Here is a 23,629-nt window from a genome sequence, read left to right as displayed (position 1 = left end):
CTGAGAGTAGGAGTCATAGGTTTTTAGACCACCGCAGCTGAAAGGTTGAGAGGCAATGATAAAGATAGTTAAAAGCAGGAAATGTTTTTGAAAACTTACTTTGAATGGGTGTTGTGATAGGTACAGTGAATACGTTATTTCCTTTACTCCTCAGGGCAACCCTGGGGGGGAGGGTATTATCCCCATTTTACAGATGAAGAAACTAAGGCGCATAACTTGCCCAAGGACACACAAGTCAGACACCTGGACTCCTGAGGCTAGAGTCCATGTTCTCTAGTTGATCTAACCTAACATCTTACTTTTTAAGATGAAGCTGGGGAGAATTGTCTCACTCAAAGTCAATGTCTTATCCAAAGGCAAAGGGAGTCTCACCTGAACTTTTACACAAAGGAACTAGGATTTGAGCATCCCTGTGAGGCGCCATCTGGTTAAGAAGTGAGCAGAGAAATTCAGATTTAGGAAACATTTATTAAGTACTTGCATCATTTCAATTCATGCTCAAAAAAGCCCCCGCGATGTACTGTACTGATCAGATGGGGAAACAGACTCAGCGGGATAATCTCCCCCAAAAATCAACTCAGCAAAAACGGTTGCATTGTCCGATTACACATTCAGGTTTCGGCGGCTTCCTGAGTCTCCCCACTTTCGCGGGAGGAGGGAATAAAGAAACCCTCCATTTCTCCAGACTCCCGAGTCCCCTCACAGTGGTGGATTCTGGGATTTGCAGCATTCCGCGAAGAGTTTAGACTCGTGGGCCAATAGAATCCGAGCACAGGCGGCGGTACTCTCGAATTAGCCAATGAGAAGCGCACGGGTCCCGGTCGCCTGGGAAACCGCGTGACAACAAGATGGCGGCGCCGCGGGACGGCTCGGTGGCCCTGCGTGGTGAGTCTTTGCTCAAACCTTTGCGGCTCCGGAGTCTCCCACGCAGGCTGGGGTCCTCGCTCCGAGAGCCCGAGGACCCGCGAGCCCCGCGGCCGGGTTGCCCAGCAGCCTCCGGCGTCATGGGAGCGGCTTCGAGTCCCCGCCGACCGTGGCTTCCCGAGGACGCGAGAGGAGGCGACGCAGCTCCCAGGGAAGGGTTAGGTCGTGACAGAAGTCGCGTCGTGAGCGCTTCCAGCTGGAGACAGAGGACTTGAAGGCGTGCAGGCGGCCGGGTCCTGTCGGCGCTGGAGAGCACCGGGGCCTGGGGTGGGGGTGCCAATAGGCTGAGTACGTGCGACGAAGGAAGTTACCAGTCAAGCACAACCCTGACTTGGGTCCCAAAGATGTAGGGGCATGGGACACAGCTTTCCTCTCAAAGCCCCGGTCTGAAGGGGAGACAGTCCAACCTTTAGGAGCTTCCAGCCTGAGGGGGAGGTTACAGCCCCTGGAAGCCCCCTTGTGAGGGGAGTAGACGTGGCTCTATCCTCCGGCCCACCCGCGGTCTGAGGGAGGAGGAGACGGAGTCCTGCGCTGAGGAGTCCCCAGACTATAGGGAGAGGCAGCCGTCACCCTCAGGGGTCCCTTATAACCCATGGGAAAATTAATCTGGAGACAGTGTGTTGGATTGGCCTGGAGTGAGACAGGAAGCAGGGAAGTCAGGTGGCCTCCGTTGTGATAGCCCCAAGGAAGGGCAGTGAGAGCCCCACTAGGATGACCAAAGTAGGCATGGAAAGGAGGAGCTCTGTGAGAGACACTGCAGTTTAACCCACAAGATATGGTAATTGATGGGATTAAGAGAGAAGGAAGGAGAGGAAAATTTTGTGGTTGGATGATGTGGCCCCATTAAGAAGGGAGAAGTGGGAGGAGCTTATTTTGAGGGAAGATGTTGGGTTTGGGTTTGGGGACCAGATCCCTTTTTTTCTGTGATAGCTTTGTTGAGATATAATTCCCATGCTATGTATTTCACGCCTTTGAAATGTAAATTTCAGTAGTTTTTAGGATATTCATGAGAGTTGGGCAACCATCCCCACAATTTAGAACATTTTCATCAGTCTAAAAAGAAACTCTGTACCCTTTAGCAATTACTCCCATTAACCCCCCCCCCACCCCCACCCCACCTGCTGCCCCCAGCCCTAGTCAACCAATCTACTTTCTGTCTCCAGATTGTCCGTTCTGAACATTTTATATCAGTGGGGTCATAACATGTGGTATTTTGTGATTGACATCTTTCCTTTAGTATAATGTTTTCAAGGTTCATTCACGTGGCAACATGGGATTCATTTCTTTTTATTGCCGAGAATACCCCATAGTAAGGATGTACCAGATTTCTTTATCCATTCATTGGTTGATGAACATTTGGGTTGTTCCCATTTTTTGGATATTATGAATAATGCTGCTATGAACATGTATACAAGTTTTTGTGTGGACATAAGTTTTCATTTCTCTTGGGTACACCCCTAGGAGCAGAATTGCTGAGCCAGGTAGGTAACTGTTTAGCCTTTTAAGGAGCTGCCAGACCATTTTACACAGCCACTGCACCATTTTACATTCCAGCTAAGTTTCCAATTTCCCCACCTCCTCTCTGACACTTGTTAATTTCTGTCTTTTTTTTTTTTTTTTTTTTTTTTTTAACCAGTTTCTTTTGAAGGGTCGTTATGGTGATGAAAATTTGGAGAAGGGGGAATGATCGGGTTTGATGAAAGTTCGTGGAGGGCAGTGTTAGCCACAAAAGGAACATCGCCTGTTAGCATGATAAAAACGTTCTAAAAATTGACTGTGGTGATGGTTTCACAAATCTAAGAATATACTACAAACCACTGAATTATACACTTTGAAAGGGTTAAGTATGTGAATTAGATCTCAATAAAGCTCTTTTTTTTTTTTTTTTTTTTTTTTTTAAGGTCAGTACTGTATGATTCCATTTATGGAACATTCTTGAAGTAAGAAAACAGTAGTGGTCGCCAGGGGTTGGGGATGGTAGAGGGAGGAGTGTGGGTGTGACTAGCAAGGGGCTGACATGAGGGAGATCGTTATGGAAATGGAATCTTTGTGGTGATGGAGTAGTTATCTTGACCGCATTAGTGGTTACCTGGGTGAAATAGCAGAACAGGGTAGGATACACACGTATAATAATGTAAAATGTCACTGCTGGGAGCCACTGGGTGAAGGGCACACAAATCCCCCCTGTACTATTTTCCTAGTTTCCTGTGAATGTGTAATTTTAAAATAAAAACTTAGAATATAACAAAACAGACAAAAACAATTAAAAAAAAAAAAAGAGCCCAACCAAGGGAAGGGTGCACTTAGGAGTGGGGACCACATTCCAGGAAGGGGTTCCAGGCCAGGGGAGCCATGTGTGTAAAGGCCTGGTGCATTGGAGGCTGGGCTGGCTCAAGTGGGGGGGGCAGAGGAGAGATGGGGGAGTGAGGTCAGGTGACCCGGGCGGGGACCCGATCACCTGTGTTATGGAATTTTGAATTTCTTTCCTCTGGTGAGAAGGAGCCATTGGGAGCTTTTAGCAGGGAAGCGGCATGGCAGCTTTGTGTTTAAGAAGAGCCCTCTGGCTGGAGGCTGGCACAGGGGACCATGAGGGCCCTCACACTTGGCCACAAAAACCATGAGGATGCCTGGATGAGCCGGCAGGGACTGGGGCAGGCTAGGGGCATATTTGGAAGGCTGGATGATGGGGGCATGAGTCCCAAACTCCAGAAGGCCGTCTCCAGCTGGTACCAGTCCCCTTGCCGGGAGGCTTCAGGGGCACCAGTGGAAGCCAGTGCCACACATTTTCAAAGTGGAACTGCCTTGGATTTGTCCTAAAAAGACTTGATTCAAGCCCTGATAGAGGTCCTTTGGTTCTAGGATTTCTAGATACTAGCCACATAATATACTTAATTCATTGAATAGAGTAGTGGTCTTTAATTCCATCCCTGACGTGCATTCATCTTTCCAGAAGGAAGAGGGAAGGAAGGGAAAGAGGGAGGAAGGGAAATGAGCATGTGTGAGTGCCCCCGTTGTCTAGTAACAAACGTCACAGCAGCCACAGTTCACATTAAAAAAAAAAAAAAAATTTTTTTTAAGATTTTATTTTAGCTTATTTATTTTTTTAAAGATTTTTTTTTTAGGGGCACCTGGGTGGCTCAGTCGGTTAAGCGTCCGACTTCGGCCCAGGTCATGATCCCGTGCTTTGTGGGTTCGAGCCCATCAGGCTCGGAGCCTGGAGCCTGCTTCCGGTTCTGTGTCTCCCTCTCTCTCTGCCCCTCCCCTACTTGTGCTCTGTCTCTCTGTCTCCCAAAAATAAATAAATGTTCTTTAAAAATTTTTAAAGTTTTTTTTATTTTTAAGTAATCTTTACACCCAACGTCGGGCTTCAACTCACAATCCCGAGATCAAGAGTTGCAGGCTCCACCAACTGAGCCGGCCAGGCGCCCCCGCAGTTCACATTTTTAAGTGTTTCCTTTCAGTGTGGCACTGGGCTCCGTGCCTTATGTAAGTTTTCCCTGAATCCCCTTGATAACCCTGCCTGGCTGGTACTACCACCAACCCCACTTTATACCAAGGAAGCCAAGGCACGGGTTATTCTGGTGGATGGCAGAGCCTGTGCAGAACCTGGGCCCTTGACCTCCCTTCCACAAAGAGTGCCTTGGCCGCATTCTGCCCTTGGGTTGCCCCTCTGTGGCTCTGAGAATCAGAGTGATACCTGGGTTCTTGTGGGAGGGGAGAGGACATTTGGGCTTTGTGTCAACCAGCTCCTTGATGGATAGACAAAAACTCCGGGCCTTCTGGGTAGTCTTATGCCCCGGCTCTAAGTTGGGAGAGTCCCAGGCTTCCAGCCCATCTCTGTACCCCACCCCTCCCCCATCGCCCTTTCCCAGCCAGGCCCGGGGCCTCCAGGATCAGAGCAGAGAGCAGGATATCCAGAGGATCGGGCAGACATCCAGCACAGGGGGCCTGAGGCAAAGCTGCCTCCAGAAACCTCTTCAGGGGAGTGGGAAGAAGTGAGGGGTGCTGCTCCCTGGACAAGTCTCCCTCCTGGGACAAGGGGCCAGGAAGAGGATGTTTCCCTGGTCCCGAAGCCCTGGGTCCCCTCTGTCCCCAAGGACTGACTTCCTTCTTTCATCTCAGGGAGCTCCTGACAGCTAAAATCTAGAAGCAGAACTATGAGCTCGCCTTTGGCCTCCCTTGGCAAGACCCGAAGAGTCCCCCTGGAGTCAGAGCCTGTGAATCCAGGGTAAGGAGCCAGCCTCAGGGGGGTGGCTTTGTGTTCATGCCCCTGCCTCCTCTTGCCACTACCTCCCCCCCGCCCCCGCCCCCGTCCCCCAGTGAACTAGGAGAATGGCTCCTAGTGTCTCAGGGAAAACAAGGAGGAGTCACATAGCTTTCCCTGACCGCTTTATCTTTCTCAAAAATTTTTAACTCCTTCATCACGTCTGAGCAAACACTGGGCTGGGCCCTGTGGTAGGTATGGGCCGGGTGGGAGAGGCGCAGCCCCCATGTTAGTCTGCAAGCATTGATGCACTTCTCCGGCCTGGCCATGGGGGGGTGGGGGGTGGGGTCTCTCGGCAAAGGGCGTTCTTTACATCTGTCCAGCACTTTCATCCTCCCGAAGCATTTTCTTTACCTCTCTCCTTTCTCTTCTGAATACCGCTTTGAGTCATTTGAAGGCCAAGGAGATCCAGAGCGGTTAAGCGACAGGCCTGGGGTCCCAAAGCCATTTCAGAACAGAGCTGGGGCTGGGCTCCTGGGCCTGGGATCTCTTGTCTTCCACCCAAGCCTCTGCCCCTCAGCCCTTCCCCACCCTTCTCCGTTGGGAGGAGGGGACACCTCAAAGCCTGTCCCTCGGCTTGTCCCAGTGCCAGGGATGGGATTTGGCGAGGGGACGGCCCCGGGAGGCAGAGGCCCAGCCTCCCTCTCCTTTAGGCTCGGCTGGGGATCTGGTGCCCAGAGCCACTCCCCTGATGACATTCCTAACTTGTCTGTCTTCCTTCTCCTTCCTGCCCGGGTTCCCAGGAGGCGAGGGATAAAAATCTACGGAGATGGTAAGTGTGGGGTCTGCCCTGTGTGTCCCCCTCACCTCCCACCTGCTGGGTCTCCCTGGGGTCGTGCAGATGGAGAGAAGGAGAGCGATTGCTGCACTGCTCCCTGTGGCTCCCCCAGTCCTCGAGGACAGGGCGTCCTGGCAGCTCTCTGATCAGAAGGCCCCACACCCTTAGCAGAGGTGTCATTGCTGACATTTGAAGCCCTCCACTCGCTGTGGGGTTGGCTGGTGGGGTTTGAGCCCCGTCCTCCTCCTGACAGCCTCCTCTAGCCCATTACAGCCTTTTCTCCCTGAAGCCCCATCCTTGCTTTGCTGACCCATCCTCGCTGCAGGCTCAGACCTTTGCATCCCAACCCCATTCTTGCCTCCACCGTGCTGCTGGCATTGGCTACTCGGGTCCCCTCCAGAGCCAGGCTGGGAGAACTGCAAGAAGAAGCCTGTTCTCGTTGGATCCTTGCTCCCTGATGTCCCATGTGTTCTATCCGTATATACTTGGGGGTACAGAGTACAGGCTGCTTCATCCTGGCCAGAGCCCAAGGCCGCAGTTTCCTCCGAGGCTCAGCCCCAGAACAGTGACCTGGGCATCTCTGTCTGCAGAAGACGAGGTAGATATGCTGAATGACGGACGTGGCTCAGAAGAAAGGATCTCTGTCCCTTCCTGCTATGGAGGTATAGGTGCTCCAGTGAGTAGGCAAGGTGAGAACAGAGGCCTAAACAGGTCTGGGTCCCCAGCAGCAAGAGAGGGCCTCAGAGAAGGGGCGAGGCCCAGAGACTCATGGACCTACTCTTGCCTGTTCTGGGTGAGCCCATGGTTCCCAGGCTGCCCTCCTTACCTGGCCTGCACTGTCTCCCAAGGGCTGTGGTGACACTCACCCCAGAGGTGCCCAGATGGGGCTCACAGCGAAGCATCCTGGAGGAGGGAGAATGGAATGGGCCTGGGCACAGGGGAGGCATGGGCGGGCAGGGTCGGAGTTTGCTGTGGGCCTGGAGGAGCTGGGCATGAGGTCAGAATGTTCTACTAGCTGTGATATCTTGGATAAGCAACCTCCTGTCTCTCTGCCTCCACTTCCTCTGTGAGGGGGGAGGCAGTCCTGCACCAAACACCCCTCCTTGTTATAGGACAGGGAACTGAGGTGGAAAAGGAGACCAGAAGCACCTGGCCCCACAACCATTCAGACACAAAGTCGGGATCTCCTGCATCCCAGCCGGGGACACTTTCATTAGTAACTGCAACAACCAGGGCTCCTTGAGGAGCCATCCTGTGCGCTCTCTGCCCCTCCCCTGGCACTTGCTCCCCACCCCACTCTCAGCTGGCGTTTGTCCCCACCAAGGTCACAGTCAAGGACTTGCCTGCCTGTCTCGCTTCTGTGCACAGCAGCATTCCACATCGGCCACCGGGCACCGTGCCCTCCTCCGATCGCCCTGGGCTCTTAGCTGCCATGACACTGCTCTCCCAGATTTCTTTCTGCCTCCCAGGCTCTTTCCTCTCTTTGCTAGCTTCTTCTTTTCCTCCCAGCTTTTCAGTGCGACGCTCCTCCCCTGGGTTCTCCTCTCTCTCCCCGCTCCGCCTTGGGAGCTCATCAGTGCTGTCTGTGCTGACCGGGCCCAGAGGTCTATATATCCGTTACAAAGCCTTGACTACAAGTCAGAGAAAACTCTTCTGAACATTGAGGAGGACTTGTCCTACCCACCAAGAAGTCCAGGAAGCAGCTCCAGGGTTGTTAATCCATTGACTCGAAGACATCCATGAACAGGTTTCTCCGTCTTTCCACTGAGCCATCCTTGACATGTTAGCCCATGTGGCTGGATGGTGACAAATGCAGTTCCTGCTTCACACACAGGGCAGCACGCAGGGGAAGGAGAGGACCCATTCCTTCCCGTGTGTCTCTCTTGTTTTCCTTCTTTTCTTTCTTTCTTTCTTTCTTTCTTTCTTTCTTTCTTTCTTTCTCTTAATTTACCTCCAAGTTAGTTAGCATATAGTGCAACAATGATTTCAGGAGTAGATTCCTTAATGCCCCTTACCCATTTAGCCCGTACCGCCTCCCAGGACCCCTCTAGTCACCCTCTGTTTGTTCTCCATATTTAAGAGTCTCTTATGTTTTGTCCCCCTCCCTGTTTTTATATTAGTTTTGCTTCCCTTCCCTTCCCTTCCCTTGTGTCTGTTCTGTGTCTTAAAGTCCTCATATGCTTGAAGTCATATATTTGTCTTTCTCTGACTAATTTTGCTTAGCATAATACCCTCCAGTTCTATCCACGTAGTTGCGAATGGCAAGATTTCATTCTCTTTGATTGCCGAGTAATACTCCATTGTATATATATACACACCACATCTTCTTTATCCATTCATCCATCAGTGGACATTTGGGCTCTTTCCATACTTTGGCTATTGCTGATAGTGCTGCTATAAACTTTGGGGTACATGTGTCCCTTCGAAACAGCACACCTGTCTCCCTTGGATAAATACCTAGTAGTGCAATTGCTGGGTTGTAGAGTAGTTCTATTTTTAATTTTTTAAGGAACCTCTATACTATTTTTCAGAATGGCTGCACCAGTTTGCATTCCCACCAACAACGCAAAAGAGATCCTCTCTCTCCGCATCCTCTCCAACATCTGTTGTTGCCTGAGTTGTTCATGTTAGCCATTCTGACAGGTGTGAGGTGGTATCTCATTGTGGTTTTGATTTGTATTCCCCTGATGATGAGTGATGTTGAACATTTTTTCATGTGTCGGTTGGCCATCTGGATGTCTTCTTTGGAGAAATGTCTATTCGTGTCTTTTGCCCATTTCTTCACTGGATTATTTGTTTTTTGGATGTTGAGTTTGATAAGTTCTTTATAGAATACTAAACCTTTATCTGATATGTTGTTGTATGTAAATATCTTCTCCCATTCTGTCAGTTGCCTTTTAGTTTTGCTGACTGTTTCCTTCGCTGTTGCAGAAGCTTTTTATTTTGATGAGGTCCCAGTAGTTCACTTTTGCTTTTGTTTCCCTTGCCTCTGGAGATGTGTGGGGTAAGAAGTTGCTGCGGCCGAGGTCAAAGAGGTTTTTGCCTGCTTTCTCCTCGAGGATTTTGATGGCTTCCTGTCTTACATTGAGGTCTTTCATCCATTTTGAGTTTATTTTTGTGTATGGTGTGAGAAAATGGTCCAGGTTCATTTTTCTGCATGTTGCTGTCCAGTTTTCCCAGCACCACTTGCTGAAGAGACTGTCTTCAGCAAGGATATTCTTTCCTGCTTTGTCAAAGATTAGTTGGCCTTACATGTGTGGGTCCATTTCTGGGTTTTCTATTCTGTTCTATTGATCCGAGTGTCTGTTTTTGTGCCATCTTGTTTTCTTTCCCCAAATTTCTAATTTTGAAGAACTTGCAGCCTACAAAGCCATTAAAATAATGGTACAGTGCACACCCATATAAATGCCTGTTATCTAGATGCCACAGTTGGTGATATTTGGCCACTAATTTGTTTTCTCTCTGTCCATATACACATATGTACGAATGTAAATGTCTTTTTTTGAGGAACCGCTTAGAAATCAATTTCAGATATCATGACATTTCACCTCTAAAAACTTTAGCATGCATCTCCTACAAATAAGGACTTATGTGACCCCAGGACCGGGACCGCACCCAAGAATGCGGAGGACTCAGGACTGCTGTGGAGCACCGCTTCTGCACTCAGATCTCCCGAGTTCCGAAGTAGCTCATAGCTATTGTTTTTCCTGATCTAGGTTCTGGTCAGGGCCGTGCACTGCATTTGACTGTTACACCTCTGTGGAACAGAGTCCTTGCCTTTTGAAAAAGTGACACGGACTCTGTGAGGAGCCAGGCCATGCGGGTCTGTGTACTTGTTTGTCGTTGGTGCGGACTTGCTCCTCTCTCCGCTGTGTTCCTGTAAACGGGGGGTGGGGGTGGGGGTGGCAAGGTGTAGGCGCTTCATTTAATTGAGGGTGACTTTCTGAAAATGCTTCACTGGTCATGTGACCTGTATGGTACAGCACTCACTCATACTCCTTGGACACCTCACTGCACCTCTGCCTCAGTTTCCTAAAGCAGTTCATTTCTTCAGGGGCACATTGTGAGGACAGCATGAGCTGATATGTGTGAAGTATTTAGGACAGTCCCTATTATCTAAGCGGCAGCTGTTAGTATCACCCTTATTTCTGCTTCTGCGGACCCCTGTCCCCCCTCCACTGGACCCCCACACTTCAGCCTCAGCTCTAGGACTTTGTCTGTTTGGTAGTCCCTGTATTCCATGACTCGGAGCTGGTGGCCACCCTGTCGAGGAAGTTGCGGGACCTGGAACAGCAAGTGAAGGCTCAGACTGATGAGCTGCTGTCCAAGGTGGGACCCCCAGCGGTGGGGGTAGGCCCAGGGTCTGGTCTGAGGGGTGGAGGGGCCCAGGCTGGGGAGGCCAGTGAGTTCACTGCCACAGTAGGCCAGGGTGGGTGGGTTCTAGGACCATCTCTTCCACTGAACTTCCCAGTTCAAGGGCCAGGTATGGCCTGGGGCTGATCTGGGTCCCCGGGAGCTGAGCAGAGAAGCTAAGGGTCTTCTCTACAGCTGAGTAAGGCCACTAGCCTTGGACCATGTGGCAGCAGTGACCGCTGAGCGCTGGGCCACTTGGGCACACTCCACGCCTATCCCCATTTCAGTGGAACCACAAGGATATCTGAGGCATAGGAGCAGCGGCTGTGCCAAAGGATGGCAGGGGCAGGGTCTTTCAACTCCCCGGTGCCCCACAGAGGCAAAAAGTTTGGATCTTCCCATCTGGAAGATGGGTTCTCTTGTGCTCTGGGAACCCCCAGGCCTGCCTGCTCCCCCTTGTCTTGTTGCTGTAGGATCGGAAGATACGGGCCCTGGAGGAAATGTTGCAGACCCTCCGGGAGCACCAGGGTAAGGGGCACTCCCAGTGGGCTGGTCAGCCTTCCTGGGGCACCTCCCTTGGGCCGGTGGCTCCTGGACATCAGGGCTCCAAGAGCATCAAGCTGAGTCCTATGGTGAGGCCTGGACAGCTGAGCCCGGAGAGAGGCAATGACGCACTCAGGGCAGTGCCCTCCTATGTGGGACCGGGTCCCCCCGAATGCAGACATAGCCCAGCCCCAAGCATAGGGTGCGCCATGTCGGGGAACATGGTGCCCTCAGGAGTCCCCGGGTCGGGGGGCTGAGGGGGGTGGCTGGCGGTCTCCTGAGAGTCAGTCCAGGCATCCCCGCCTCAAGGTCAGGGGGAGAGTTTTCAGGGGACCCCTCGAGTTCTCAAGGGGCAGCCTCTCCAGATGACCCTCAGGGCAGAACGCCGGGCGAGGCCAGAGGTGGTCTGGCAGCCTCCTTGCTGGGGCGGCAGAACCCTTCCTGATCTTTCCCTGAAGGCAAGGTCACCCTGCAGCGGCAGAAGCAGCTGGAGACCATGTGCTTGCGGCTGCAGCGGCAGGTGGGGGAGATGGAGGTAAGAGAGGCGCCTGCCCCTCAGGACCTGGCTGGGAGCCCACCTGTCTGGGTCTCCCTCCCATATATCCCACGTGGGGCCCTGCCCCGTGTTTCCCTCCTCAGGACTAACCTGAAGAGCTGGGGCAGAGAGGAGGGATTCGAGTCTGCTTTGCGGGTGGCGCTCGCGGGCCTCTCAGGGTCGTGTCTGAGGCCCGGGTGGAGGGGCTGCCACTGACTGAGACCCGGAGGCGCAGAGGTTTAGGAGGCGGGGGGGGGGGGGGCCGGAGTCGTGACCGTTGGGGATGAGCTCGTGTTGAGTGAGGTTGAGTGAGGCAAGATGTCTAAGCGAAGGCGGCTGGGAATGTGAAACCGAGAAGGAGTGATGTGTGTTGCAAGAGATGAAGACGGAAGAGGGCCGCTGGGTTTGGCACCAGGCAGGCTGTTGGTGGCCGTGCCCGCGCAGTTGCAGTCAGTTGTGGAGAAAGGGGCTGGGTAGAGTGGGTTCAGGAGAGAAGGAGCCGAGGAAGCAGTGACAGGAAGTGTAGACAAGTCAGAAGTTTTCCTGTGGCGGAGGGGACGTGAGGCCCGGCCCTAGAGAGGCTGCGTGTGGCTCACCGCGTCCTCAGTCCTATGCAGCCCGTGTCCCTCCGCTCCTCCGCTCAGGCCAGATGCATGGGGTGCCCCGCTGCCATCAGGGCCACCTTCCGTGCGGCCCTCCATGCCAGACCCTGCTTTAAGCACTCGGCCTGAATTACCGTCCTGAGTCCTCACAAGCTTATGGGCCAGGTGTTGTCATCTCCGCTTTACCAGGAAGAGCCCGAGGCTCTAGGAGGTGAAGTGGCTTCCCAAGGTCACAGCCAGAAAGCTCCCAAGACCCTGGGGCCCATCTCTTCTGCCCAGTTGACTCTGGGAGCCGAGGCCTGAGGCTGGGGCCTGGGCGGATGCTGCCTGTTCCCCGAGGGGCTGAACTGACTGTGCCCCCTGGGACCTTTCCCTTCTCTTTGCACAGCGGTTCCTCAGTGACTACGGGCTGCAGTGGGTGGGCGAGCCCGGGGACCAGGAGGACTCAGAAGACAACTCAGACTCAGAGGATGGCAACACAGACTGGATGACAGCCAAGAAGTTCTGGAAGCCAGGTAGAGTAGGGGGTCTGCCCCTGGCCCCTCCTACAAAGGGAATTCTCCAACAACACCTTCCTTTGGGCCAGTAGCTGTCCAGAGACCATGCCATTCGTGCTCCTGACACAGGAACTGGGAGGAAAGGCCTCAGCCTCCATCACTGACCACCTAACCCGCCACCACTTTCTTCCTCTGGTCTTGCCTCCAACTCTCTCCTGGCTCATCTTTCGAAGGCTGAGATACAAGATGTAACAAGACCCCAGGCTTTGTCTCAGGCTCCACTCCGTAGTTTACAAAATGTCGTCCATCCAGAAGATTTTCAAAAACGATTTCTCTGCTTTGGAAGCTGCCCCTCAGTCCCAGGGCTCAGTCCCCTCTTTGGACCTCCTTTATTAGCTTCACTTCTAGCCAGACCGTTGAAAGGGACCTGTTTCCGGGAGATTCCACCAGTCTTTATTTTTAACTTGACTGCTAATATCTAGAGGGCTGCACCCCATAGATTTGGGGCCATAGAAAGCCCGGGTCCATTCTCTTCAAAGCATGGAGGTGATTGCCCAGAAGGTACACTTCTCCAGGCTCCGGAGTCAGTCAGCCCGGGGCCCTTCTCTTCATTCCATCACCCGTTCCAGGTGTGGCTTGGGCACATGGCTTCTGTTCTCTGAGCCTCCAGTCCCCCATCAATAAATGATGGTGTACCCTTCCCCGCAGAGTTGGAAGGAGTCAGTGGGTTAGACGCAGAGCACCTAGCACTGACCTTGCATATCATCAGCCCAACAAGTAGGGGGTTTTATTGTTCTGCACAGTCAGATGGCAGTGGCAGCCTCATGGAAGCACTGATGAGCATAGCTCCCGAGGGGAGTGTTTGGAAGATGACAATACAGTCCTGATTTCAAGACAGGCTTGTTGCTGAGTGAAGAATGAGACTCAAAACATGGGAGTCCTGCCTCCCGTTCAGGCCTGCGCCCTGGCCAGACCCCCTAAATCTTAGGGCACAGCTCCCTCACTGTTTTGTTCTACTAAACACGTCACTTCCCATCGGAAGTGGAGCTTGCAAAGCATTTTCGTGAATAGCTTTGACGTGGGCCAGGGCTTGTTCCATTTTATAGGTGGGAAAATGGAGGCACTTAAGTCTCTAACTGTTGAGTGAAGAGGGCAAGACTTAAGGCTGAGAGCCTATTTAGGAGGTAGGTACAGTCATCCAGGCAGACGATGAGATGATGTCCTGTGGAAGGGTGATCCTGGCGGGCAGGGCGAGGAAGGGCAGGGCAGAGATTTAGGGGGTGGAATCCATGCCCTTGGTGATTGTGCGTTAGGGAGCTGACAGGAGGAATTGGGGATGGCCCTGGGACACCCCCTCCTGCGGTGAGAGGCCGAGCCCTGGAAGGTGACTGCCAGATGCTGTAAGGGCGTTTCTGGGGTCCAGGGCCAGAGGCCTGCCAGCACTATGCCCTGGGCCCCCCGCATGTGCCTGCTGGCTGGAGGGCAGGCTTCCTCCTGGCCAGTGGGGGCCTTGCTGCTCCTTTGGGGGTCAGACCAGCCAGCTGGTTTCCAGACCTGGCCCTGTGGATTCCCACCCTCTCCCGCCAGAAACAGAGCTGACTTCACTCTGCTCTGTGTTGTTTGTTTATGCCCACAAGAGCTGGCTCTGAAGCTGAGTGCCTCACAGCCAAAGCAACTTGTGAAAACCCTCTGCCAAAACTCCATCTGTGTGTCCTCTTCCTTTGGCTTTCTTTTTATTTATTTTTAAAATGTTTATTTATTTTGAGAGAGAGAGAGACAGAATGGGGAAAGGGCAGAGAGAGAGAGAGAGAGAGAGAGAGAGAGAATCCCAAGCAGGCTCCACACTGTCAGAGCAGAGCCCGACATGGGGCTCGATCTCACGACTGAGATCATGATAGCTGAAATCAAGAGTCAGACACACTCAACCAACTGAGCCACCCAAGCACCCCTTCCTTTGGCTTCCTGATTCTTCAACATGGAGGGGCCTCAACTGAGCTCTTCTGCCAGATGAACGAGATGCTTTTCATCTCCAGCAGCTTTTCCTCCTGGTCCGTTCCTTCTCCTCCCCCTGCTTTGTCCCCAGGTGCCAGGCTGCTTCTGCCCCCGGGGCCCTTGGGTACACAAAACCGGCCCTTTGCTGGCCCCATACCCTGGCTCGTTTCTCTGGCTCTCCCTCTGTTGGATACCACTCCCCCCAGACCCCAGGCAGCAGACCAAGGGTGGCCCAGGGCATCTGTATTGGGCCAACCAGTCTAGAGGCAGGACTCCTGCCTTGGGGAGGGCAGTCCACTGCCCTTTAAGGGGACCCAGCACAGGGGAAGCCTTGCAAGGACTTGGCCTCAGGCTGGATCATTCACCCCTTCCCCCCCTCCCCACGGGTAAATTGAGCATTAAATAGTATGCCAGGTGCTTTGGGGTATGCGGAGACATGAAAGGGACAGTCCTACTCTGGTCACAACCCATGGCCAGGTGTTGAGCCTCAGGGCTGAGAGCTCCTCACTCCCCCTTGTCCCCTCTGAGCTCCCTGCTCTCACTCATCTCAGTCTTCTCTGAGCTCCTCCTCCTTCCCTGTCCCCTGTGAAGCTGCTCACTCTCCCACCCTTCACCACCAACTTCCTGCCATCCCCCTACATCCCCGCTCCCCCTGCGGCCTCTGCCTGTCCCCTAGCACCCTTCCTCCCAAGCCCCAGTCTCCTGCACCTGGGTGGAGCCTCTTCCCTCCCCTGCCCGGAAGCTGTGCCGTTTCCAGTCTTCACTCATCCCTGAGCCTCCCTTGAGTCCCTGGAACTGGCCTGGATTAGACCCTAGGCAGGCTAGGCTCCTCCCCACCCTCAGCACCCCCGTCAGGCCTGTGCTGTGTCCCCCGAAGTGCCTGGTCCCCTTTTGTCCCCTCTTTGGAAGCTTAGCTCAAACCCAACCTCATGGAGTACCTGCTCGAGTGCCTGCGGCCAAGACTGTGCCACCTGCACTGTGCCCAGCATGTGGGAAGGGGCTCTGCACTGGGGTGACAGGGTTAAAGGCTCCAGCTGAGGAGTGGGGGACCTGTGTGGGCAAACTGCTTCACCTCTCAGAGTCCGTGTCCTCATCTGTGGAGCGAGGAGATGGTGTGTGACGCCCGGGCCCCTGAGAGCACTGAATGCCACAATGCACGTGGGGGTTCTTGCAGGCTGCTGCATGGTGGCTGATCGGTGACCACGAGCCATGGCTGCTTGGCCCCTGTCAGGCCCCAGAGTGCCCAGCACGGTGCTTGGCCCGTGGGTAAGGGCTTTGGCCCACGCACATATTGGTGGGGGTGCCTGGGTGCCCAGGCCTAGACAGTCAGGCACACCAGGACCGTGCAGAGCACGGATGAGGTGGGAACAGGCAGTATGATGCTCAACCGTGGGGGCCAGAGAATTGGTTGTGGTCTCCCCTGGCAGTGATCAGACTCTGAGGCCCTGTTTTCTTTCCACTGGTTCCCCTGAGGAGCAGAGTGAATGCAGGTCCCCAGAGCATGGCCAGGCTTGCAGGTGTGTGGAGATAGCGGGTCTATTTCTGGTTCATCCTTTGGGGGAGGTGGTGGGGACAGGCCTGCTGGGGCCCCGGGGCACCACGTTGGTATTCACAGCAGCACGTGTGTCCTTCCTGCAGGGGTGATGAGCCAGCCCAGGGCAGGCCCACCACTCACCTGCTGAGAGTGGCAGGGTCTGGCCCTCCTCTGGGCTCCGCAGCCTCCACGGTGGCACTTACCACGTGCCATTGTCCCTGCTGTCACCCCGTCTCCTTCATTCAAGTATGATCTTGAGGGGGGAAGGACTCTGGGTATGGGGATACCCATGATTCTCAGGGCCTTGCAGAGCTTGGACGCTCCGGACATGTTGGCGGGATGGAGGGATGGATCCAGAATGTGCTTTCTGAGCACCCACTAGGGCTGGATGCTCTAGCCTGCATTCAAGGAGTGCCCATTGTGGCTGGCAAGACCAGCAAATGGAAAAGGACAACAGCCTGTGCCAAGGCCCGCAGGCTCCAGGGACTCAGGAGGCTTAGTCTCCAGGGGAGGGGCTCCTGGCAAGGCGTCTCAGAGGGCATGGTGGGTGAGCACACTGAGCCAGTGATGAGCAAGAGGGTGTGGTGTTAGTGACAACAGCCACCATCTGCCAGGCACTTCCTGTGAGCCTCAGAGCCACCTGTGAAGTGAGGACTTTCATTATCATTTTATAGAAGAGGAAGCCAAGACCCAAAGAGCTAGGCCCACTTGCTCAGGGATCACACAGCTTGGAAGCAGTAATCCTGGCACCGTGGCTCCAGAGAGTGATGGGGGAACAGGCCGAGGGGAGGCTGGGGTACCCGGGCTTCAGGAGTTGAGCCAAGGAGTTTGATCTTGGTCTCCATGCCTAACTCCTCTTTTTAATAGAATCACGGGCTCCCAAAGTTGTCTGAGGCCTCAGAGATGGTCTCTCCCTGACCCACACCCCTCCTGAGAAAGGGACCCCAGGGAGCAGAGGCAGCCTGCATGAGGCACCGAGAACAGAAGCTTAGAGTCACCTGGGCCCTGAAAGCTGCAGGAGCGGGAGCAGGTCGCTTTCCAAGGTTTAGTTTCCTCACCTGTAAAACGGGAGTGGTAACAGCTGCCTCTAGGTGCTTGGCACAAAGTAGACACCGAGTCGTCCTTACAGTCCGTTCCTCCTGCTGGATCTTGCGGGCGGGCGGGATAGAGGTTCCTATTCTGTCCCATCCCAAGGAAGAGAGAGAGAGGAAATGCCTCATTAGACCTCTGACCTGCCTCACCCCATGTGACCTGGCAAGAGGCCGGGCTTCTTGTTGCGTACTCCCGGCTGGCCGTGTGGTGGCCATGCCAGGATTCCTGCCTTATTCTCTCAGCCCAGGTCCGCCTGGTGCTGTGGTTCTATCTCCTGGGCCCCTTGTCTCCCCCTGGGCTGCTGCACCCCATACGTGCCCAGCCCACCTGGCTTTCACTTCTCCATGCCTTAGCCCCACTGGCCGAGAGCCTCCAGCACTATGTTCCTCAGCAAACTCTTTTCCCTCTAGTTGCTTCTTGGCATCCTCCCCTGGGCTTCCACCAGCCCTTTCCACTGCCGACCATCCCGTGCCCATCAGCTCTCTGAAAAAGCCTTGGCCCCAGCGTATCTGAGTGGTCCTGGGTCCGCTTGATGTGATCTCCGTGGGCCAAGTCATCTGACTTTTCTGGGCCTCACTATCTCCACCTGTAAGAGTACAGGGGTGGGGACAGGAGTTCGATGAGACGAGCTTTCGCGTTATTTTTAGGCTTACCAATGTGTTCTGAATGTAGTTTGTTGTTAAAGGAAAATAGTGGCTTGATATTGTTCTGAGTCATACCAGGAATGCCCAGAATGTCCTGTGAGTTTTTCTTGGGAATCTCAGGAACTCTAGGGGACCCCAGGAGGAGGTGGGGGGCCGGTGCAGCCCCTGCAACCTAGGAGATGTAGGGGAGGGGGAAGTCCAGCTGGGGCCTACCATTTCAGCAGCCACAGAGGCAACAGGAAACAGAGCCACCCACATCTGTACTTCCTCCGCACAGCCACCACACCTATAGAGCCATTGCACCACTCTGAGGAAAGGAATTCGGTCCCCAGAGTCCCGACCCACATCCTGTCGCAGCCTGGCTGTCCTGGTGAAAATAGCATCCAAGAAGGCCCTGAAAGTCACTGAGGTTTTGTAGGGTCACACCCCTAGTAGATTGGGAGCCAGATCGACTAGGGACTAAGGCCCTTAGTCAAGGACTAAGGACTAAGAACAGGCCCCTGGCCTGTCCCCCTCCAGCATCCCACCTGCCCTCCAGCCTTTCCACTCTGGCATCTGTTGTGGCTGTCCCCACCACCCCCTGAAGCGTATGCACCCCTGTGTGCACAACACATTTTTCAGAAGAGGAGGCCAAAGCGTCTTTCAGCTTCTCAAAGGGATGTGTGACCCCGGAAATAGTTGTGTGTCCCCTATCTGTCCAGCAGCTGTCCTGACATCCCCCCCCAGTAGCCACGTGTCCCTGCCCCCAGGCTCCCCATCCGGATGGTGCCGATGGGTGGGAAAAGCAGACTCTAGAGTCAGTTCCTCCTCTAATTTGCCAAGTGACCTGGGGCAAGTCATTTTTTATCTCCGTGGGCCTGTTTCCTCGTGTGTAAAATGGAGATCAATGACTGCTGCGTCATAGCCTCTGGATTGGCCTGAGGTCCGTTTGTGCAAGGTGGGGTTGGTAACAGTAACCAGCTGGACAGAGTGCTTGCTCCGAGCTGGCCCTCACTTGGCCATCTTCCTGGACCCCGGTAGCCATCCTGGGAGGCAGACACTATCATACCCTTCTAGGAGAGAATGCTGTCGTGCAGAGCATTGAATGACTTGACCAAGGTCACACAGGTGGAAGCTGCAGAGCTGGGATTTGAACCCAGACAGACTTCATCCAGAGCTGGGAGCTCTGCACTGCGCTTTTCAGTGGCTGACCCCGTGCCTGACACAGGCAGAGCTGGGATCAGATCCTGCTCCTGCCGCTTACTCCGTGCATCCCTAGGCAGCCATTAACCCCTGACCTGCGGTCTCCTCATCTGAAGAATGGGGGTGATTGTAGCCCCTACAGCATAGGGTTGGTATGAAGAGACAGTGGCATTATAGGCATTAAGCCTCTAGCATACGGCGAGTGTTCAATAAAAGACAGCTATTATCTAGTGGTAGTTGTCCTTCTTCCTCCCCAGGTGGCCACCTAAGGAGGTGCGAAGGCCACTGCTTAGCATGCAAGGTGTCATGGAAACCAGGGCTGCTGGGGCACACAGCTGCCATGAAGAGAGGCTCATGGGTGTTTATCCTCTTTACCAGGGGACTCGTTGGCGCCCCCCGAGGTGGACTTTGACAGGCTCCTGGCCAGCCTGAAGGATCTCAGTGAGCTGGTGGTAGAAGGTGACACCCAGGTGACACCAATGCCCGGGGGAGCACGGCTCCATGTCCTTGAGCCCATCCCACTGAAGCTCTATCGGAATGGCCTCATGATGTTCGATGGGCCCTTCCGGCCCTTCCATGACCCCTCCACACAGGTAGGAGGGGTGGGGAGGGGAGACAGGCCACTCTGGTGCCCTTGCCCCCTCCCCTTGCTCACCATTAGTTGGTGGTGGGGGGCCCAGCCCACCCCCCATAGGTACCCAAGCCCACGTGCAACTTGCAGAAACAACCCCTCCCCCCCACCAAGTCCTGGGGCCCTGAATATGTGCAGAGTGTGACCCACTGGGTAAGCCCGGGGCCCGGGGCCCGGGGCCCGCCGTCTGGACAGGAAGCAGAGCGGTAGGTGTCGCATGGGTCCAGTCGGGCCTCACTCTTCTGATCCCTGACGCAGCGCTGCCTCCGAGACATTCTGGACGGCTTCTTCCCCTCAGAGCTCCAGCGACTGTACCCTGACGGGGTCCCCTTTAAGGTGACGGGCTGCTCCTCAAACCACCCTGTGTGGGGATTTGGGAGGGGGTGGGGACAAACAGCTTCCTCAGGCATCACCCGGTCTGAGGTGGGAAGCCACTGCCCCACCTAAGGGGACCCCAGTCTCTGATGACCTCTGGGGAGGAGGGTGAGCCTGAAGCCCAGCCAAGAAGGGCAGGGAGGCTGCAGGGGCTGCAGTTGCCCGGTTAGCAAGGGCACCGGCCTGTGGCTAAGCGGCAGGCAGTGCCCCCTGCTGGCACCCTGGAGGCACAGCCTTCGGCCTTGTAGGCCCAGTGCCCCTCCCCAGCGCCCAGGACACCCTGACAGCCTGGGGTCCCTGAGACTCCATGCAAAAGTGGCCTGACTTGCCCCAGGGGCTCCTGAAGCCATCTGATGGGTACGGAAGGCAGTGCCGTGGGGACAAATGTGGGCCTGAAGGACACGGCATGAGCCGTCCCCCTGCCGGCGGGGGTGAGATGAGGGGTGCAGTGGGGGGAACTCCTGAGCCGCAGCCGGAAGGCGGTGCGTCATGCCACAGCAAGGGTGCACGAGGGCGTGTGTGCCACCACCACCCCCCGGGCTTGGAAAACCGTGTGAGTCACGACTGGAGGTGTTGGAGGTAGTGCCTGCCAAGGCGGGCTCTGCCCTCTCCTAACACCCTGGTCCCTTGCTTCCTGGCTGGCTCCTGAGAGGGGCTGTCTGGGGAGGATGGCAGTACGGTGGCTCTAGCCGGCATGGCGAGGGGTGCTTGCAGGAGGAGCTGAGCCCAGATAGGTGAGAGCAGCATGAACTGCAGCTCTCTTGGGGCCTCAGTTTCTTCATCCGTAAAATGGGGATTGCACCAGACCGTCCCTCGAGCCTGTTCCTGGGGGGGGGGGAGGGTGTGCTCTGGGCGAGCAAGGGTGGGGGTGGAGCCCAGGGCTGAAGGTCGAGGCCCACCGCTTTCACCCTTCCTTCTTGCCAGGTCAGTGATCTGCGCAATCAGGTCTACCCGGAGAATAGGCTGGAACTGTTCCCAGGTGAGGGCCGCGTGGTGGGCTGGCAGAGGATTCGCAAGCCCATGGACAGGATGGAGCCCCCAGGTGAGCTTGGCCCCGAGGCCGAGCCAGGCGGCAGGGCCCCTGTGTGGGACAGGCTCCAGGTGGCCTCCTCCACCATCACCCGTCACTCCCAGTCCCTCCCCAGGCCAAGGCTCCCAATGCACTCCCTGCAGGCTCCAGGATGACTGCTGAGAAGTTTCTGAACAGGCTCCCCAAGTTTGTGATCCGGCGAGGCGAGGTGATTGACATCCGGGGCCCCATCCGGGACACCCTGCAGGTGAGGCCAGCCCTAGCTCCCCCAGCCATCTTGGGCTCCCTGGCCCAACCTACCAGAGCAGTGGCTTGTCTGGAGACTCAGGCTCGAGGGCTGCTGAAGGGGGCCTGGAGGGAGAAATGAGGCTCTCAAGGCAGTTCCACTATCTCCTGAAAACAGTCTGGGGAGGGCTGCATCCAGAGATGGGCTGTCTCCGTGGCAGTATGGCTGTAAGAAGGGGAGAGCCAGAGTCTAGGCCAGGGGTGAGCCCAGGGCCCAGGCCACCCCCTCGAGGTCCAGACCAGACTACCCAGTTCAGTCCTGGATACCCCTTCCTGGCCCTCAGAAACATCCTCCTCCTTCCTCACTCCCCATCCCGTGGCTCCTCCCCTGTCTCCACCTGTGAAAGGTACCAAACCTGTTTCCCACCACGAGGCCTCCTTCACCGCACATTGCCGGAATCCACGTCTTCTCTCTGTTCCCTCTGCCCGCCATGCTAGTCGAGGCTCCAGAGTAGCCCTCTCAGATACCTGCAGTGGCCTCTCACTGGCCTTCCACCTCCCCTCCTGCCTTGTCAACTGTCCTCCCCCAGCAGTCCTTGTGCTTCTGTAAAAACAGAAGTTGGATCTGGGCCTTCCCTGTTGAAACCCTTCAGTGGTTCTCGGGTAAGGCCAAGCTCTTATCTGGCACTCAAGGCCCACCACTCCTTGTTGGTCTTCTTCCCACCTCTAACCTTTTCTTTTTTCCAGTCCAACCTGATTCTCAGCTTTAGCCACATGAACTGCTGGCACTTTCCCAAATATATCACCTCCAGAGAAGCCTTCCCTGACCAGGGGATCTCTGCCCATGTTGTCTGGAACATCCCTGTGCCCATTCCATTTCTATGGACTCCTCATCCTTAGTCACGGCTCAGGGGTGGTTTCCCCTGGGAAGCTTCCCCTGGGAAGCTGGTCATTGTGTGGGGTTCTGTCTCCCCCACTATGCTGAGGGACTTCAAGGCTTCTTAGGGGAATGATGGGGCTGCCTTCCAAAGCTTCCCTTCCATTTCTTCTGCTTGGGACCCAGTTTACAAAGAACACCCCTCCCCTTTTGGCTCACTGGTCTCATCCATCCCTGGTAAGGAAGAAGTCCCCTCTAAGGATTGGGGGGAAGGACTCTAGCAGAGCCCAGGGCTCTGTCCTCTTTCATCGATGCCTTCCAGAACTGCTGCCCATTGCCTGCCCGGATCCAGGAGATTGTGGTGGAGACACCAGCCTTGGCTGCTGAGCGTGAGAGGTGAGGGCATGGTGAAGAGGTGAGGACCTTGGGGTTGGGCCACCAGGGGGCACTGATGGCCTCTAGGTCCACAGGAGCCAGGAATCCCCCGAGTCACAGGCGCCCCTGCTCTCCATGCTGCGTATCAAGTCTGAGAATGGCGAGCAGGCCTTCTTGCTGATGATGCGGCCCGAGGACACTGTTGGCGATGTGCGCACCCTGCTTGCACAGGCCAGGTGGGCATGGTGTGGGGCCGGCAGCTACGGGGAGGGGGGTCTCTGGTCCCAGGACATGGCCTGATCAGTTCTGCCCGGTCCCCAGAGCCGTGGACGCCACGACCTTCGAGATCATCAGTACATTCCCACCCACGGTCTACCACGATGACACGGTCACGCTGCAGGCCGCAGGCTTGGTGCCCAACGCAGCGCTGCTGCTTCGGGCTAGCCGGGCCCCACCGCCTGCCCCAGGCCCTGGCCCCTGATCCAAATAAAGCGCCCGCTCCCACACTGGCTGCTCCGCGCACACAAGGCTCTCTTGGCGGGGCAGCCCAGCTGGGCGCCAGAGAAGGCCGGGGGAAGGGGCGGTGCAGACCCGCCCCTCGGTAACTCGAGCTCCAGCTGGCGGGCCTAGCTGCTGAGTCTTTGTCCTCTAGGTTCCTTTCTCCCTAGAAGGGCTAAGCAGATCCAGTGGAGGGAAGGCAGGCTCCAGCTCAGCCTCAGCTGGTGCAGAAGGGCCTCATGTGCAAGCGTGCCGCGAGCAGGTCCCTGTGCACAGACACAGAGAACCACACGCACATGTGGCCACTTCCCCAACATTCTGCACAAAGCCACTGTGCCCAAACTGGCAGAACTGCAGCCATGAACCCACTTCCATGACACGCCCATACTTAGCCAGGATGCTGGAACCCAGGCAGGCAGCCACATGGCGCGGTCACATTACCGACAGGCATACAGATGTGCTACACTCACCAAGCCGGGCGTGTCAGGACACTATCACATGCATGTGAATCAGGAAGTGACCCACCCACACTGGAGAAACGCTGGTCCACACAGTTATGCATATGCCAGACACACACCCACATACGTGCGCAATCATACACAGAGGTGCCACACAGGAGACGGCCCAACCGACCTGCCCGTGGGACCACGGCCTCAGACAATCCCATCTACCAGCCTT

At 55.4% G+C, this 23,629-nt stretch overlaps 1 protein-coding gene and 1 long non-coding RNA gene across 5 annotated transcripts; one reads left to right on the top strand and one right to left on the bottom strand.

Moving 5' to 3' along the window:
- Nucleotides 1-801: 801 nt before the first annotated feature.
- Nucleotides 802-22,962, top strand: UBXN11 (UBX domain protein 11). 4 transcript variants are annotated; one of them, XR_006712111.1, is made up of 15 exons: nt 802-885; nt 5,047-5,152; nt 5,932-5,960; nt 6,557-6,655; nt 10,195-10,295; nt 10,793-10,847; nt 11,321-11,397; nt 12,388-12,514; nt 19,319-19,533; nt 19,830-19,907; nt 20,871-20,988; nt 21,120-21,223; nt 22,401-22,474; nt 22,541-22,689; nt 22,775-22,962. XR_006712111.1 is itself a non-coding variant. In XM_045476181.1 (15 exons), exons 2-15 carry the CDS (start codon nt 5,082-5,084, stop codon nt 22,932-22,934), a joined length of 1,386 nt encoding a protein of 461 aa, XP_045332137.1. In that variant the 5' UTR covers nt 802-885; nt 5,047-5,081; the 3' UTR covers nt 22,935-22,962. The 4 variants fall into 4 exon arrangements, 3 of the variants coding, with proteins under 3 accessions (XP_045332137.1, XP_045332136.1, XP_045332138.1); XM_045476181.1 differs by having other exon boundaries at nt 20,871-20,925; nt 22,549-22,689; XM_045476180.1 differs by having other exon boundaries at nt 22,549-22,689.
- Nucleotides 15,346-17,555, bottom strand: LOC123597410. Its single transcript, XR_006712112.1, has 3 exons — nt 17,442-17,555; nt 17,081-17,201; nt 15,346-16,662 (listed from the first exon to the last, which is right to left on the bottom strand). It is a non-coding gene; the product is annotated as an uncharacterized LOC123597410 (long non-coding RNA).
- Nucleotides 22,963-23,629: the final 667 nt, after the last annotated feature.

This window comes from Leopardus geoffroyi, chromosome C1 (genome assembly GCF_018350155.1).
Source record: "Leopardus geoffroyi isolate Oge1 chromosome C1, O.geoffroyi_Oge1_pat1.0, whole genome shotgun sequence".
In the NCBI taxonomy this organism is placed as follows: domain Eukaryota; kingdom Metazoa; phylum Chordata; class Mammalia; order Carnivora; family Felidae; genus Leopardus; species Leopardus geoffroyi.
This window is presented reverse-complemented; position numbering and strand designations above follow the sequence as displayed.